Source organism: Anguilla rostrata, chromosome 1 (genome assembly GCF_018555375.3).
Source record: "Anguilla rostrata isolate EN2019 chromosome 1, ASM1855537v3, whole genome shotgun sequence".
Classification (NCBI taxonomy): Eukaryota; Metazoa; Chordata; class Actinopteri; order Anguilliformes; family Anguillidae; genus Anguilla; species Anguilla rostrata.
Window position 1 is genome coordinate 33,896,981 of NC_057933.1, and position 17,682 is coordinate 33,914,662.

At 38.3% G+C, this 17,682-nt stretch overlaps 1 protein-coding gene across 9 annotated transcripts in view; it reads right to left on the reverse strand.

The window, feature by feature from the left end:
• Positions 1–17,682, reverse strand: part of LOC135254964 (afadin-like) — a 197,425-nt gene that overhangs the window by 132,545 nt on the left and 47,198 nt on the right. For 5 of the 9 annotated variants that reach the window (XM_064335617.1, XM_064335601.1, XM_064335632.1 and 2 more), the window contains 7 exons: positions 9,373–9,447; positions 8,038–8,198; positions 6,947–7,104; positions 5,590–5,701; positions 4,659–4,805; positions 1,998–2,045; positions 1,487–1,581 (listed from right to left, as the gene is read on the reverse strand). In XM_064335617.1, the coding sequence (XP_064191687.1) occupies positions 1,487–1,581; positions 1,998–2,045; positions 4,659–4,805; positions 5,590–5,701; positions 6,947–7,104; positions 8,038–8,198; positions 9,373–9,447 (796 nt within the window). The remainder of the gene's footprint in view (positions 1–1,486; positions 1,582–1,997; positions 2,046–4,658; positions 4,806–5,589; positions 5,702–6,946; positions 7,105–8,037; positions 8,199–9,372; positions 9,448–17,682) is intronic. The other 4 variants (XM_064335648.1, XM_064335635.1, XM_064335640.1 and 1 more) reach the window with 4 other exon arrangements.

Genomic DNA, 17,682 nt, shown 5'->3' on the forward strand with positions numbered 1-17,682 from the left:
TTCATTTAGGGATGCCAACCATCCTGCAAAATACGGAATCGTCCCTTATTTGGACAGTAGAATAGGCGTTACGTATTTAAGGGAAGGCACCACCCCTTAATAGGAAAAAAAAATTCCTTTACTCATATCAAAATGAAATTTTACCAGTTGAATAAAAAACAAATAAGGTTTTTTGTATTATGACTTTTCATTTTTTTATTTTTAAAATATGCAAATGAGCTACTGGCTTATTAAATGAGCACTAATTTGCATATAAGCGTATTCAATATTTTAGCTCAACAGATAAAATCTGAACTGATTTTTTTTTTTAAATAACTCAATAGTTAGGGCTTGTCAGAGGCTTTTGTCAAAATATTGTTTTTTTTAATTAATTATTCCAAAAAACAATATGTACATGCTGAAAAAAAACATTTTTGACCTATTTTTACTGATACACATAAAATTAAAATGACAAAACATATTTTTAAAAAGCCTCTAACACACCCTAGCTATAACATTTAAGAAGCAGTATGTAAAATTATGTAGCTGTATCTATTGTTAAAGTTGAGATAAATTGAATACCCTATGAGCAATATACAGTTCTGAGAAAATGTTCTCATGCTAACGCGGAAGTAGAATTCAGATCACGTGATGCATTCAAACCAATCACAACGCCAGAAGGGAACTTTAAACGCTAGTAGCCAATGAAATCGAAGAGTTCTGCTTGTCTTTCGTCCATCCTCACAGTGACAGCAAAGGAAATAGCCATATATGGTCATTCTAGCAGTACACTCCAAAAAACAAACTTTTTAACGATATATGATTCAACCAGGTTAGTTTTAAAAAAACGGAGGGATTTAATCATAAATGATGCTATCATAAGCTCATTTTATGCTTTGTGTACTTGACGATGGTGTTATATTATCATCTAAATTAACTATTTATAATGATTATTTACCTTTAGTTTGTTCATTCTGTGAAACTATAGAAGTTATAGAAGGAAAATATCAAAAAATATCAAAATTGACATATGGAACCAAAACCATAGTTTTTGACGGAGGTGCCTCCCCTTAACTCATGGCTACGGGATGCATTTTCATCTGTATCTTTGTGAACGATTCCGTTTGTAGTAACCGCTGTTTTGAATAAAATTCAATAGTTAGCTAGCTAGCCGGGATAACCAGCATACTGTGAGACCATTATGACCTAAAACCCAGAATTTTAATATTGGCTAGGTGACAAGTGACGGCGACCCTATCATAAAGCTAACTGGCATTCAAACCCGGTTTCAGAGTGTCTTGGAAAAATGCAATGCGAGACCGCAACATTTTAAAAAGCAAGACAGAGCTAGGGAGCTAGCAAGACAGAGCTAGGGAGTTTAGCTGTGTGTTTTCACCAAAAGCTATGGACATTCTAAAAATTCAAATTTTCCACTTGGCTGTCTAATAACTCAAAGACTGAGGAAAGCAATTGGCATGAGACAAGTAAATTGTGGTGCCCTTCTCACCTGGATGGAGTGGTCGCCCACCTTCTCCGAGCCCACTGGGGTGATGCTGTGCTGGAGCCTGAAGAGTTTGGGTTTGTCCCTGGAGTCAGAACCATCTAGTAAAGAGGAAAAAAGGAACAGCTATTTTGATGAACATGCTGAGCTAGGGATCAAAAAAGAGCTAAAACCCACCTCAATATGTCATATAGTCAAAGTGATGAAGACTTCTATGAGGAGAGTATAAAAAAACAGTCAGGAAAACATTCAAAACAGCACAATAATGACACAGTGATTTTTCACATGCAGCTGAAGGAGCTTTATAAGCATGTTAGGAGAAAAGTAGATAAAAAAGGGTAGTGAAATAAATTCCAAGCAGGTGGTGATGACAGACAATGATTAACATACGAACAGATTTACATTTACAGTAACTATAAAATAAACATCAACTTAAAAAAAACTCATTCCACAAATCAAAAGCCAAGTGCCACTTGGGAAAGAGAAACGTTGAAACATGAGGCAAGAGGGCTGTTACCTTCATGGAGACGAAAGTTGTGGTAGTAGGCATAGTGGTTCCTCCTCCCTAAAAAAGAGGGATGAATGCAGAGCAGCCGGTACGTGACAAACCAGAAGGACAGAGAAATGGGGCCAGACAGCATGCCCAAAGAGGGCAGGAGAGAGAAGACAGGATAGGGTATAAGCCAGAGTAGAGCCTTTGGTGTGAAGTGCGGGTTCATGCGCATGTCTGCCTATCTGTTTGATTCTCAAGGGAAGTACCTGTAGGAGACTGTTTTACGGTTTGTGTTATTTTTTTATTTTTATGGGCTTTTTAGCTTTATTGGACAGGACAGTGTAGAGAGACAGGAATAATGCAGAAGAGAGAGGGAAAGACGTGCGACAAAGGTCGCATAGTCGGACTCGAACTGCTGACGTTGTGGCTCAAAATGAGCATGTGGATAGTGCTCTACAGCCTACGCCACGAGACACCTCACGAGTTTGTATGTGAAAGCATATACACAGCAAAATTCAAATAAAAATGCAAATTGGGAATTCAATTTTGTTTTCATTTGATATACGCAAAAAATTCTAATGAAAATGACATAATTCAAATGAAAATTTCTAATTCTTTATCAGATAGCCTTCTATGCAGAGAAAACTGGGTCCACGGAAAGCCTTAGAGCGGTTGGGACGAGCCTACCAAAGACAGTGGATTTATATAAATAAATAAAAATATAACTTTGACTTCATTGTTTTAATCTGGATGTTGCTTAATGCCTACATTATTACAGGCAAGATAACCAAGGTTGATGAGCAGGTGAAGCGCAGAGCAGTAACTACTATTGAAAACTACAGCAAATAGAAAAGACAAACTAGTAAAGCTACCTAAATCTTTACAATTAACAAACTATAAAATACTAATGTTACTACTAGCCACTAACTATTAAATGAGCTGCTAAAATGCCAAATATAGAGCTAAAATATTAGATGGAAAATGAAACTGGAATGGACTTGCTTACATAGAAGTAGGTTTTTACCTACTTTATAATAGAATAGCAATTACAGATAACTCCATCTAGGGTAAGTTTTTACCTACTTCATAATAGAATAGCAATTACAGCTGGCTTGATCTACGGTAAGTTTTTACCTACTTCTACATCATGGATGTGGGCTAGGCTCCAGGTAAAACAAAACTTTGAGTGGCAGCTATTTTATTTTTTGCACAAAATGCAATAGCAAATTTTATCACATATTTGTTTCTCATTACTAAGGGACTAATTTGATATATCAAATGGAGACTCAGCTTCAGAACTCAAAAAACGTGATTTGGCATTTATTACCCCTTTAATTATACTGTAGTGGTGGCTAGCTAGGGATAAAATAGTACCATACCCATATTCAGTGGTACACCAAAGATAGCCACAAACTTTACACAGCACTAACCCTGGCAGCTAATGTTAGCTAACTAACAATGTAAGCTAATTTCTTTTAATTTAGCAGTTGTCGCTAGCCAGTATTTACAGAGGCAGCCATTACACCAGATTGAACTGTAATACCCCTTTCTTCAAGTCCCTGCCTACACAGTTTGACAGGTCTTTTGACTTTGAAAATGGAAATGCAATGGAGGGATTGCAATTAAAAAAATTTTTTGCATGGCCGCGTGAAAATGTTAATGTAAACGGAAGCATGCCATTGGTTTTGATAAATGTCAATCGTGCCACAAAAACATGAAAATGAAATGATAAACAGCTAACTGAAGTATCATTTCATTTTTGTCATGGACAGTGCAGTTACAATAAGAAACTGCCATTTAAATCGTGTTTTTCCCACAGCGCGCAGGAACTGCATGGCAAATTGTGGTCACTCAATCACTCACTCACTCACGGACGACCTGAGAGGGACATTTGGTGGAACGCATGCGCAGGTGGTGCTTTGTTTAGTAGGACGCATGCGCAGGTGCATCTCCCAAAATCACCACTTCGAATGACACAAGATTTTTAAGCACAGATTTATCGCCTAACGTTACTCTAGCTAACCCTAACGTTAGCGTTTTGCCTACTTCAGTTAACCTAGTTAGTCCGTAGCACCGATACAGATGTATGGACACACGGAGGACAACAAATAAAGTTACAGAGCTGAGGACATGCCATAGCTAGCTAGCTATATAGTTAGCCAAGTTTTACTCATGACACTTTGTACAGGTGCGCCGTGGGTCTGAACGGTTTCCTGCTTGTTTCATTTTCACTTAGATTTTAAAAAGGGTTGTGTCGAAGAAAGAGAACCGAAAGTGAGCTTTTGCATTTTCATTTGAATTACAGTATGGCATGGTTTTGCGCACATCCAATACAAACAAAATGTAATTGCCGATTTGCATTTTCATTTAAATTTTGGCAGATATGCTTCCATATTTATAAGCATTATTGAGCCATTAATGATTGCAGGTGTGTCTGGCCTTATGTGAACATGCATGCATATACAGGGCAGTCTGTAAGTATATGGACAGTGATACAACTTGTTATTTTGGCTCTACTACAGTGCATTCGATTTGAAATGAGACAATGAATATGAGGTTAAAGTGCAGTATTTAGAGTGATATTGGGTAAGCAGTGTAGAAAGGGCAATTCATTGTGTTGCTGTCCAAATAATAAAGGACTACACTGTAAATGTGTGTGTGTGTGTGTGCATGCATGCATGTTACCTGGGTTTAGCTCCACCAGGTAAGCCATCTTGTCAGGGTGTGGGGGTCCGTCCATGACCCATCCCTGACTGAAGAGATCCTCAGGCCCTTGGTCTCTCTTTGGCATGCAGTCTAGAGGACGCTTCTTCAGCTGGAACACCAATGCACCTGCCACAACAAACTGACCATTGGTGGTGTGCCCACTGGGTGGCAGGCAAGGCATGTGGTAATGCAAAGTATGGATTCTCAACCTCATAAAATAAGCTATGGTTCTTGAAACATCATCCATTCTCCACTCTGTTCCTTTTTTAATATTGATACAATTAGTAACAACAAAATGGAGCTTTAGAGTGGACATAACAGTGCTGCATGCAAGAAAGACTACACTTCTCAGCTTCACAGCTTCATTTTTTAAATTTCCCTGAGCATAAATCAAGGAAACAATGACTGAGAGTTAGCTTGTGGTTAGCCTTTATTAACAGCAGTTCCCATGAAGCTAGCACAATCTAACAACACTTGGTAATAAAGAGTTCTTCAATATTACTACATCACTCGTATTCAAAATTAAACTGATTATGGCCAATGGCATCCAGTTGCTATGTATATTATGCCAGAAATGAGAGTTAAAGTAATACTAGCAGAGGCTCACAGACCAATGTTCCAGAAAACAAGAATTGTGCATGACAATATATGACAATAATCTCAATGGCTGTCAACCTTCAGTGCTGTCCAGTGTCCATTTTTTAGTCAGAAAATAATTCAATTTAAAGGCAGTTTATTTACAGTTATCCTGATATCATAATCACATTATTTCTAGAAATCTCAATAATTAGGAAAATTTCATATTTAACCAAGGACAGTAGTCACGTGGCCTAAATGCAAGATGAGAACCCCTTCTGAAGTTGCTGAAGTCAATAGGAGATAAATCATCAGAAGCAGGAACATGCAGTACCTTTGTCACCAGGCCAGTCCCTGAAGATTTGTAGCGGACATTCAGTGTCCTCCAGAATGGTCTCTTTCCACTCCCTTTGGTCAGAGTGCTGTGAGCCTGGAGGCAACACAGCCTGTGGGGCGAGAGAACAAGCACAAACACACACACACACGCACACACAATTTCATATTCTGGGGCTTTTGTATCTTAACAGCTGCCATTATTACATCAGGGAGGCGGCAGAACAGGGGTTTGGGAGTTGACTTGTATGGCAGGAGCCATATTACTAATACTGTAAGTTCACATTCACTCCTGAGCTGGTGTCACCAATTAATCTTTCAGTTAGCATTTAAAATTTGAATTTGAAGACAAAGCCACTCCAACTCTTGCCGTCTTAGAATTAGTAACTAAATTAGTTTGTGCCAAAGCTGCACTCTTTCAATATTTAGTGAATGACATAGCTGTTCACCATTTTTCAATATTTAGCTTGGAGGACATACGGTCCTCCCTGAAGGCGGAGAGTAAGTCAGTTCCATCTGTTTTTTTTGTGTGTGTGTGGGAGACAAACATATATATTTTTCCACAAATGGAGATGCAATATTGGAATTCTTGATTAGTCAATTTTTGTGACAGCAGAAGGCTGTCATATTTTATAAATTGAACTACTACGTAAAAATATACACTTAATTATGAGCTAAGAAACTCAAACTTTCTATTTACGCTATATTGTCATTTTTATTGACCAATGTTTTGCATATTATATACAGTGCCGTGGAAAAAGTATTTGATTTCCTGACTTCTGATTACTGACCTCTATTATTGCATATTTGTCACATTGAATGGTTTCAGATCTTTAGTCAAAATGTAATGTTAGACAAAGGGAGCCCGAGTAAACACAAAACAAATTTTCATTTATTCAATGAGAAACATTTTCAAACACCCACAGCACTCATGTGAAAAAGTAATTCCCCCTTGAACTTAATAACTGGTTCCATCATGTTTAGCAGCAATAACTGCAACCAAGCAGGGAAGCCAGTGTGACAAATATGCCATAATAGAGGAAATCAAGAAGGGGACAAATATTTTTTTCACAGTACTGCATAGATATATTGCAAAATATACAAACTATTGTTGCATTGATCTCAATGGGATATATATGAGGATATAACCAACATTACATATTAAGCAAAAAGGACAATATACAGGCATGTGTTGGAAAATATATTTGGAATACCATTTATACAGTATTTTTCAATGTATGCCAAAATATTTCATTTGGGTAAGGCTAAGCTCCTTCCCTCTGTTCTGTGAGTAGGACAATGAGTTCCTCCTTCTCAATGCCCAATGAGTATGAGGAGAGATCCTGTAAGTCTTTTACCCGAGCAATGCAGTATTCCCTGGGGTTCTCCCTCTCCAGCCCATATTTCTCCAGAGCCTCAGTCACAGCAAAGTCTGTCGTGTCTGTGGTGGAGAGCAGGATCGTCTTATAGGGGATATTTGGTTTCAGGCTGTCTGCATATATCCGCAGCGTCCCTCCTGGAACAGTAATGATGAATTTGCATAAATGTGTTACAAAAGATGACAGAGATCATGACCCCTGTTAAAACAGGCTTCAGTTGTGGTGGTTTGAGCCATCGACATTAAGGTCAGGCTTCTACAGTTGCACCCTCGTAAGGCACTTAAAGCAGATTTCAGGAAAAGCATATATCAATGCACAAAAAGCCGTCACAAATACTTGGCAATTAAGATTCACAGCAATATACCACTCACTTTTTTTTTTGTTGCTATTTTGCTCCCATTTTCTCCCCAATTTGGTCATTGTACCAATTCCCCGTCTGTATCACGGTCCTGATCGATGCACTATCCTTCTGTTGGTCTGGGGAGGGTGTAGACTACCGCATGCCTCCTCCGATACATGTGGAATCGCCGGCCGCTTCTTTTCACCTGACAGCGAGGAGTTTCACGCTATCTCCCCCAGATCCCCTCCCTGCTGGACAGGCGCCCCGACCAACCAGTAGGAGTCGCTAATGAATGCGAACAGGACTCATACCCTCACCGGCTTCCCATGAACACTGCCATGTCTGTTCGTAGGAATGTCTGACCAAGCTGGAAGTACCGCTGCCAGGGATTTAACCCGGGTCTCTGCGGTGGTAGGTGAGTGCTTTTATCTCTACACTACCCATACGGCCCAATATACCACACATTTTGTCAATCCAATACATTAAAAAATTGGATTGAATGGTGCATTCGAAGAATAACTTGCTATGTAGCAAAGACGCTGGGGGTTTTCCAAGACCAGGCTTCATATGATCTTAGATCTCTAAACAGTAGGCAATCTGACAAGATTAGGTCGGCCTGTTGTTGTCATAAAGCATCATGATGCTTTCATGTCAGTCAGAGAAAGTGTTTCATTGGATATCAAAGGGCCCTTGAAAGGGGTGATGCTAGGCCTGAAAGGGAGAGTCTCACCCGAATCAGGGCGGCCATCACTGCTGCGGAACTGTTCCATTCTCCTCTCCAGCTTTTGCTGCCGCCGTCGCTTCATCACCACCTCGGGGTTGGAGATGGTGCGGGTAAAGCTGGTCTCCGGCATGTCCTTATACACCTCAGCGGCCAGCCTAGAGCTCTCTCTGCCACAGAAGAAAAAAGTGATAGAGAGGTAGAGAGTAAGAGAGAGGATACATGTTAAATACAGGATGTGAATGTGCTCAAATGGTTTTAGATTTTTTATCATGGCTACTCTGTTATTTACTGTGTATTCAGGATTTGGCTTGATATTTGTAGAATAACATGCTAATAAAGGCATTGGAGACAAAATATTTTGAGTGAGAGAAGGGGGGGAGTAAGAGAGACGTAAAAGTGGAGAGACAGGGAAAGAGCAAAACAGAGAGAAAGCCAGAAGCACAGGAAGAGATATGGAAAGTGTTATAATGTTTTCATTACTTTATCTGGTCACCAACATTTGCACATATAAATATGCATTTTAAGCAAATTGTTCAGTACAGCATTCTGTAAACACTCTAATGATTCTGAATATATAATAAACAAGTGTTTTCCCTGTTCAAATAATGCTTAATTGTGAAGCCTATATTAAACCTACATAATACCCATTATTTCTTTAAGGGGAAAATTTTTGATTTTGAATCACATTTTCAGATGAAGACAAATAAAGAATAAAGATAAATAAATAAATAATCTCAGAAAAATAAGCTAAAATTCTTTTCTCTTCAGAGTATTTTTTCCAAGGAATTTATGCGGACATCATTGTTTTATCGGGAAAGTGTTTTGAGCATGGTATATAACAAGCCCTATAATATCACTGTTATTGTTGTCATTCTTATAGATGCTATGAGCTACTAAATGTGTTTCATTGTGTTCACCCACAATATATAATGTTTGTCCTTTCTGGCAGTACTAATTTTGGCAGCAATTTTAGATTAAGTCTTAGCACTGAGATGAAAATGCATATTAGTTTTAATAACAAGTAATTAGTCATTTTTATCCTTCTTTGTTTTATTGGTAGAAATCTAATTAAATTTACAGTCTAGTTTCAGTCACATTATATCTAATAACAACATAAAAGTAATTTCCTACCCTTCTTCACAAGCCCTGGGACTACGCGATATAGTTGATGTTTCCTCTCTTCAAACTAATTCAAATAGGCCCATAAAGTTATTGGAAGTTGACAAGTTGTACCAGGTTTGCTGGAATTTCAACAGATATAATATAGTGATGGCTGTTGAAACTCTTAAAGCAACATTTAAATCTGTAAGGACATTACACTTATTTGTGTAATATCCTTACCTGAGCTGGATATCTGTTTCCCAGCCTGTCTCTCCCGACTTCCATCGATGCAGTGCTGCTGCACTGTTCTTGCACCTAAAGGTAAGGATATCGCACAGATACAAGAGTTAACAAAATGGAATGTTGCTTTAGGTTTCAATACCTAAAACAAAACGTTTCCATACCTAAGTAGTAATCTCACCAGTCTCAGTGACTCAATAAGAATGCTTGTTCTAACATCTAGACTGGTGATGGGGGTCTAAGCAGGCTTATTCCAAGATCTACCGAGCTAATTTGTCATAGGCATACAGAAAAAAACAATGTTACTCCTCTAGATGGGGTTAATGTTAGGGTTTCCAAAAGTGTTGTGTCTCAAAAGAGATAAAAGTATAGCACCATTTTACCGGAATGCCAATAATGCATGTTCCAATAGGAATCACTACAAAGACCAGCAACACTGCAAATTTACTGAAGCATTTGACTGTGCACAGTATAAATTTAAGAGCAGTGAGCTGCATTGCGACTCTAAGAAGACCACCAGATTTGGTGTTGTTTTACTGCCAATTTTCAAGAGCAGGGTAATTAATTGCAAGAACATTGTTCCTTCAGCTTTCATGCAGGGGGCGCACAAAAGTATATGTGCACCCTCAAATCTACCCTGCTCTCACTCAAAACAGTATGCAAGCGCTCAAATATACTCTGATCTCACATAAATTTGTGGTTCTCTCACTTGGAGAGTATTTTCACATGTTCTAATTCATCCCTTGCTCTCACGAACATCTCTGTGTCCTCGCTCAAAATTCACTCTCCTTGCTCTCGGATTTCAAAGAAAACACACCGGCAAAAGTCATAAACCAATAAGAGTAAGTTGTGTGCTTGCCCAATGAAAATTTTAGGCGTACTGCTCCCCTACATTTTCATTGGTACATTTTCAAGGCAAGAAGCTGCAGGTTCAAGAAGTATTTTTTCCTGACTTACATTTGCATTGGAAATTAAACTTTAAATTTTATGACAAAGAATCATGGGAGGCTTCCAGATAATTAAACAATATTGTATGTTTTATGGGCTTCGGTTATACATTTTTCCACTTTTCGTTTTGGAGAAATTACGTTTTTTTTCCCCATCAGTTCGGTATGTCAAACGGCAATACATACAATACCCATGAGATAAGACAGATGGACACAGATAAATTACAGACATTTTATTAATCCTACAGACAAAATTCAACTGCCATGAGCAACATAATGTAATACCATATACAATGTATTACACATCATCATAATGTCATAAGAGAAAATAACCAAACATAGCATAATACCACCATCATAATCAAGCCCATTACTGAAAAAGCTAATGCTAGCTAGCTTGAGAATGAGTCGACCGAGTGAGCGTACAACGTCAGTGTAGACAGCAGTAAAATTAAGCTCTGAAATCTGCATTGTGATTTGGTCTGGTAGGTAAAGTTACCGCTCATATTAAAACCAGTGCCTTCTATGGGGTTTTGGTACCAAACGACTCAGACGGCAACATAACTACAAGTTAGGCCCTAAAACTTTTGAATACTATTGCAGGCTTTGCCGAGCCAGGGGCAACTGACCGCTGGGGTGCTTCTACTGATAACTACTTTTTAACTAGGCTACTGTACCTACCCTACAAATGGCATGTGAAATTAGAGTTAGCCCTATAGAATCTCCAGCAATTCGCAACTCAGATTTCTTAATTTTTGCTTAATTTTGGCACCAACTGCACTAACATTATACACTCACTTGAATCATTAGCAAGCTAGCTAACGTTAAACTCAGCAGTTAAAGTGTGACTGCATTTTACCAATATGGATTCAAGCAATAGGACGTGGCTTTCAATAAAAAATTTCTTTAATGTTACCAGTTTAGGTATGAAAAAAGTTGTTTTAGCAGGGGTATCACTTTTATTCATTTGTCATTCACGGTAAAGGAAAAAATGACACATTCCATGCCTATGTGTTTCTTTGCGCTTTAATGTATATATGTTTGCATGTACAGACGGGTGACAAGTTTAAGGAAAAACCAACATAAAGTGCCTTAGTAAGGTGTTGGGCCACCACGAGTGACCAGAACAGCATCAATGCACATTGGCATAGATTCTGCAAGTCTCTCCCATAGGTGTTCAATTGGGTTGAGATCTGGTGACTGTGAAGGCTAAAACACATGCTTCACACAATCTTCATACTCATTCAGGGGCCCCTCATGCCCTGTCATCCTGGAAGAGACCACTCCCATCAGGATAGAAATGTTTCATCATAGGATAAAGGTGATCACTCTGAATAACTTTCTATTGATTTGCAGTGGCCGTTTCCTCTAAGGGGACAAGTGGACCCAAACCATGGCAGGAAAATGCCCCAGCATAACAGAGCCACCGGACCCCCTCACTGTAGTTGTCGACGGACTGTTCTTGCTGAGTCTGATCACTTCCTGTATTGAAATTCTCAGTCACCTGAGGAAGAACTGCTCTTCTGTTATAGAACTAATGCATGCACATGCACTAAGCATCACTGTCTGACGTCTTTCCCATTGATCTAAATGCAGATGTCTCTGTTCCTATTGAAACACTAGCCAGCTGAGCAGTCTTTGTGACTGAAGCTCCTGCCATTCGTGCCCCAATAATGAACAATCTTTTAAAGTCACATAGATCTTTTCCTCTTGGCATCTTGATTTTTATACATGCCACAGAGCATGATAAAATGTTAACTGCTTAATTGTATCATGCAGTACACCTTTAAATAAGCATCTGCATTCATTATGTTTTTCCACTCTAGGGGTGGAGGTAGATTTGTATTTGTATCTATATTTGTTCAACCAAAAAATTAATTAAACAAGCACGAAACCGCCCAGACCCACGGCGCAAATTGCCGAACTATATTTTTTGATTGATTTTACACGCTCATATATGGCAGTTTGTTGAAAATAGACACTACATGCTAGAATCATGATAACGGCAAAGACTGTGCTGTTAAGTTTAGGTACCAAACAACAAGGCTGAATCCGTTTGACGTAATTTACATGGAAACTATACGCTCAGATCGCTTAGTTTCACTCACTGTGGCCAAGCGGAATCGATAACGTTTCAGAAAATATATAACATTAAAAGATTTAATTCAATCTTCTACTGGGAGTTTTGCCGTTTATTGAGGGTGTGACAGAAAATTTCAGTGCCGCTGACTGTAATCAAATGTTTTTCACATTTACCGCTCCACATTTACCGTTCAATTGAACAAGTAACATTCACAGTACATTTTTATGGGTTAGTGCTGTCAGATTGTGCTACCTACTTTACATTAACCCTGTACGGTGATCAATAAAGGCACAGTAGCACTTACTTCTTGTCACTTGTACCACCACTGTAATGAACTAAAAAAAGGCTACAAACTACCATTGCTATGAGAAATGTGCTGGCGAGCTCACGCGCATACACTGCTGGCGACATTCTAAAGCACTGTTTTGCCCTCCGTACTATATAGCTAGCTAGCTATGGCACGTCCTCACCTCTGTAACGTTATTTGTTGTCCTCCATGTGCCATACATCTGTATCGGTGGTTGTAGCTGTGTGTCCTTAGCTCCTACTCATGCGTGCAGGATAGCATCTGTAGGCGCTAATTAGGTTAACTAAAGTAGGCGATCCGTACGCGCTAACTAGGTTAGCTAAAGTAGGCGAACCGCGAACATGTTAGGGTTAGCTAAAGTAACGTTAGGCGATAAAGCTGCGCTTAAAAATGTTGTGCCATACCACCTGCGCATACGTCCTACTAAACGAAGAACCACCTGCGCATGCATCCCACCAAACCTCCCTCAAAGGCTGTCCGTGAGTGAGTGAGTGACCACAATTTACCACGCATAGCCCACGGCGCCAGTTCTTGCGTGGGAAAAAAACCCAGAAGTGGGAGTGGTTAAACTGGAAGTGCACTGTATAAAATGCCAAAAATCTCTGACTTTTACCATTATAATCACTGCCTCTGCTATTGTTGAGATATTCAGGCATTAAAGTCATGGTTTACAATGACATCAATAATAATGCAGTTTAACAACAGGTACAGTAGTTTACTTTTTAAAGCTGTGTTTAACAAACAATAACCATATACTATATAGCCATAACAGACTTTTATAACACTGAGGTAAACAGTGAAATTAAGTTTCAAACATAGGTAAATGTTTTTATAAATCAAAACATGGTTACTCATCCTTACTCTGAACTGCAGAATATGAACTGCATGAACTCCACCACCACCCCTACCTGAGAGACACTAAAGTCAATTATAAACTGATAAAATTATTTTATAATTCAAAAAATAGTTCCTCATCTTCATTATGAACTACTACTATGCTAGGAACTCCTAATGAAATAAAAACTACAGAATTTAAGATTAACACGTTTTGTAGTTTTTTGTTTGTAAATACTTTTTCTCCCCTCTTTGTTGAAGCCCCACTTCACCTGTATGTTTCATTTGCATATACCTGGGTAAATTAAATAAAACATCGGTGGAATACATCTTCAGCTATTATGCTCTTACTCAAATTTCTCCAAGCTGTATTTTGTGAAGACAAGCTCCTGCACATGAGCTGGCATCAGCATCAGACGTATTACTGTAATATATGATTTCTATTTTCTTGACATAACTCAATCAATTTAAGTTGCTAAACTTGCTATGTACCTTTTTAGAGTCTGAAATAAAAAGCCGAAGAAAAATTTCAAAGTTAGTATTTATAAATTATAGTGGTTTTGTAATATAGGCTAAAGGAAATGTATATAGAAACACAGAGAAAAGCGCTAAAATGTGCATGACAAAACACTAAATGGAAATGGAATGGAAAGTAGTTAAAGAAATTGCAGTTCAAAAAAAAAAAAAAAAAAAGTAATTTCTTCGGTCAAAACGAATTCAGAACATTTCTCCCTCCCTTCTCTTTGGAGTGTGCTTTTACATAGCACACTGTCGTTCTCCTCTCATCAATTCCACAGACAGCATGAAGCTTTGGTAGTTTTCTAGGACTGCACGCACACAAATCGGTTATGCAGTTGTCATGTAGCTGCTCTATTCAGTTCATTCAAAGTCTCAGTTTCAGAGAAAACCTGAAAATATGTTGGTGGCGTTATCTCCTAATGGTAGTTCTAAGCCAATCATTTAGAAAATTACAGTGTCCACAAATATTCATCCCAACCCTAAAGGTTTTATCAGATGACTGCAGTGAATGAATTTTGTGTGATTATATGTGCGAAGTTATGACAGCGCTTGACTGGGAAACTTGTATCAAAGCGCTCGTTATTCAGTTGCTGAACAGCGTGCTGGAGTAGACAGCAACACGTTTACACCTGGGTAAAAACACCTGTTGTCTATTGTCGGGGGGTTGTGAAGAAAATGGTACAAACTGCCGGTATTTCTTGACTGAGCTGATTTTTTAGAATTCTAAAAACCCAGTTAGTTTAAGACCAAATATTTAGGAAGGTTGTGAAAGGAGGTGGATATAGCATTTTTAAGGCATTGGAGTTATTTTAAGTCCCCAAAGCCCTTTGGCGTTGCTCTGGCCTATCTAGTATTAAGGGAAACTCTCACTTGCTGTCTCTCTGCAGGTGTGTGTGTCTAATTGAGCAACTTGGTGCTGACTTCTGAGCAAATCATATCAAAGAGATAGGATAGATCTGAATCGGAATAATATTGGGCAAATTTGGGAGGAGAAAACATTTGGGGAGTGTGACAGAAAACAAGCTTGCTTACTGTGTTTTACTATATTTATGTGTTTATAACAAATCTATGTATGTAACTGTGTATGTAAGTGTGCAAAATGGAAAGGTACTGGGAAGGAATGACCTTCGAGGAGGAAGGAATGTGGATGAGCTAAGATGACAATCTGGGTGTACCACCAAGTTTAAACTGCAATAATTTTTGGTAAAAAAGGGGAGACAAGAGGCTTGACACAGGGGTCTGAGAAGGTCACGAATATGTAAACATGACTTGAGGGATACTTTGTAAATGGAGGCAAATTCATAGTTAAAAGTACCTTTGCTATAATCATATAATCAGGTGGTATATGTATGACCATTGCTTGCAAAATGTCATGTCCTAATCATTAGCCTACATATTTATATTGAATACTGCATGTATTGTGTATGACGACAAATGAAGATAAGCTGTACGAAACAAGATGGTATGCGAAGGGAGAATAAGAACACCCTCCCCCGCCTTGAAGTGCCACGAACCTAGACACTTCGTCAGGGTTTCTGGGATGAAGCAAAAAGGTTCTCAGGAAAACAGAGAGTTGGTATGGGAGGGGGAGTAAGAAAGTGCCATGCCTTGCAAATTACCTCATAAAAAGATAGCTTACAAAAAGATATAAGAGGCAGAACTTGTGAACGGAAGTTTGAGACACATCGTTTAAAAAAAAAAAAATGTTTGTCTTCAATATCACTACATAATTGCTACGTAACCTCAGTCGGTTTTGGCTTCAGCCATTGGTCGGCTCCAGTCAACACTACAGTTTTTAAAAAATCATCGCGGCTGCAACAGAGTCCGACTCGTTTCCAAAAATAGCTGTGCGTAATACCACACGTGTTGTTTACAGCATTGTCGCCCTTTTTAGTACTTAGTCTGGCTTGATTGACAGTTCATTTATTCAGTAGGTGAGAGTATAAGCTTTCTAACGATGTATAACATGTCAAATTTTGCTTTTGGAATAGCGTTTTTTAGGTCAGCGTAACTGAACATTTTCTTATCATCACATTCACTTACGCAGTCACTCTGTGGTAGCAGTAAAAGACGCTGCACCTAACGAAAAACAATTTCTTGTAATTTCTTAGAAAATACTATTATTATTGAGGACTTCTGGGCATAGCTAAGCCATATGTTTGCTGATAGACCTATCTGACATCATTTTCTGGAGCAAAACATAAGTGGATAGAACTGTCATTGATTTACTGTCTCTGTCTCTGCCTACTGAACACAGATACAATTTCATCATTGCTATGTAAGTATTACTGCTCAAAATATTTCAGTTGTATACGTTATTCTTCAAATTGAGTGTCTTTAAATAGGTCAGTGGTATTATATAATGTGGATATTTCACACTGTAATGTAAGTGTTAGTTAGTAGTGAAAAGTTTCCAAGAAAAGAGCTAGCCTACTGTAAGTCCAGAACATGTGTTGACATTCTTACATTAGAGCACACATGTCTAACAGACATTTGATTCCAATATCTGATGAGCTGGACACCATTGTCTCTTACACTCTAAACATGCTGCACTTTGTTTAGTATGCAGACCTAAAATTTTTACTTTGATAAGGGATTTAACAGAAACTTGGATTTATTTTGGAGTTGCACTACTGACTTAAATAATAAGCCCTTTTTTATTTATTTTTATCTTGTTGGAGTTGCCAGTTTAAACCTACAGTTTTGCACTTTAATATGTAAACCTTTGTTTACATTTTGTTTTGTGCTGCATCATACAATGACATGAAAAATGATAGTTTGTTGTTGTCAAAATAAAATGAACTTAAATTGGAGGAAAATTAATCACTTAGATTAATCAACTAATCGGTAAAATAGTCGATAGATTAATCGATAGAAAAATAGTCGTTAGTGGCAGCCCTAGTCACAAGTAATTGAGCGTAAGGTAACTGAGTACTCAAACAAAATGTCAGAGTTAAGTGTAGTCTTCTCTGATAAAGGGGTTAAAGTGTAGTCTTCCCTGAAAAGGATTTAAGTGTAGTCTTATCCTTAATAAAAAAATAAAAGTAAAATTAAAATTTTAAATTAAAAAAAAAAATTAAATATTAGAATATACAGATGCAAGAACCAAGTGAAGGCTGTGCCAGTTACACTTGACCACAGAGAGGACATAATACCAGGAACTGTCCTCAGAGGAGAAACAATCAGGGCGGACAATGGCAAGTACCACCATCACCACCACTATCCTGGGAAAGAAAAACAGTTTGGGACATAATAGAATGAGGTCTGAGGGGAGAGGGCAATACACATGACAACACATGCACAATATCAACAAATAACAAGAAGCCATTCGCTTCCACCTTTCCTTGGCATCTGGGTGTCAGGTAAGAAATTGTTTAATTTTTAGTACACACAGGAGTGACAACATCAAGCAAAAAACAATTGTTTTTGTGCAATGGGGATCCACATGAAGTTGTCCCCCATATTTCATTAGGGACAATTAATTTGGAATGGGCGGAATTAGGAAAATGGGTAAGGCAAATGATATTAACCCCATAGCGCAAATGACAAATCTGGTCAATCCTTGCCCATTTAGGGGGTACCCTATTTAAAGCTTTATAACTACAGATGTGAACAGCACA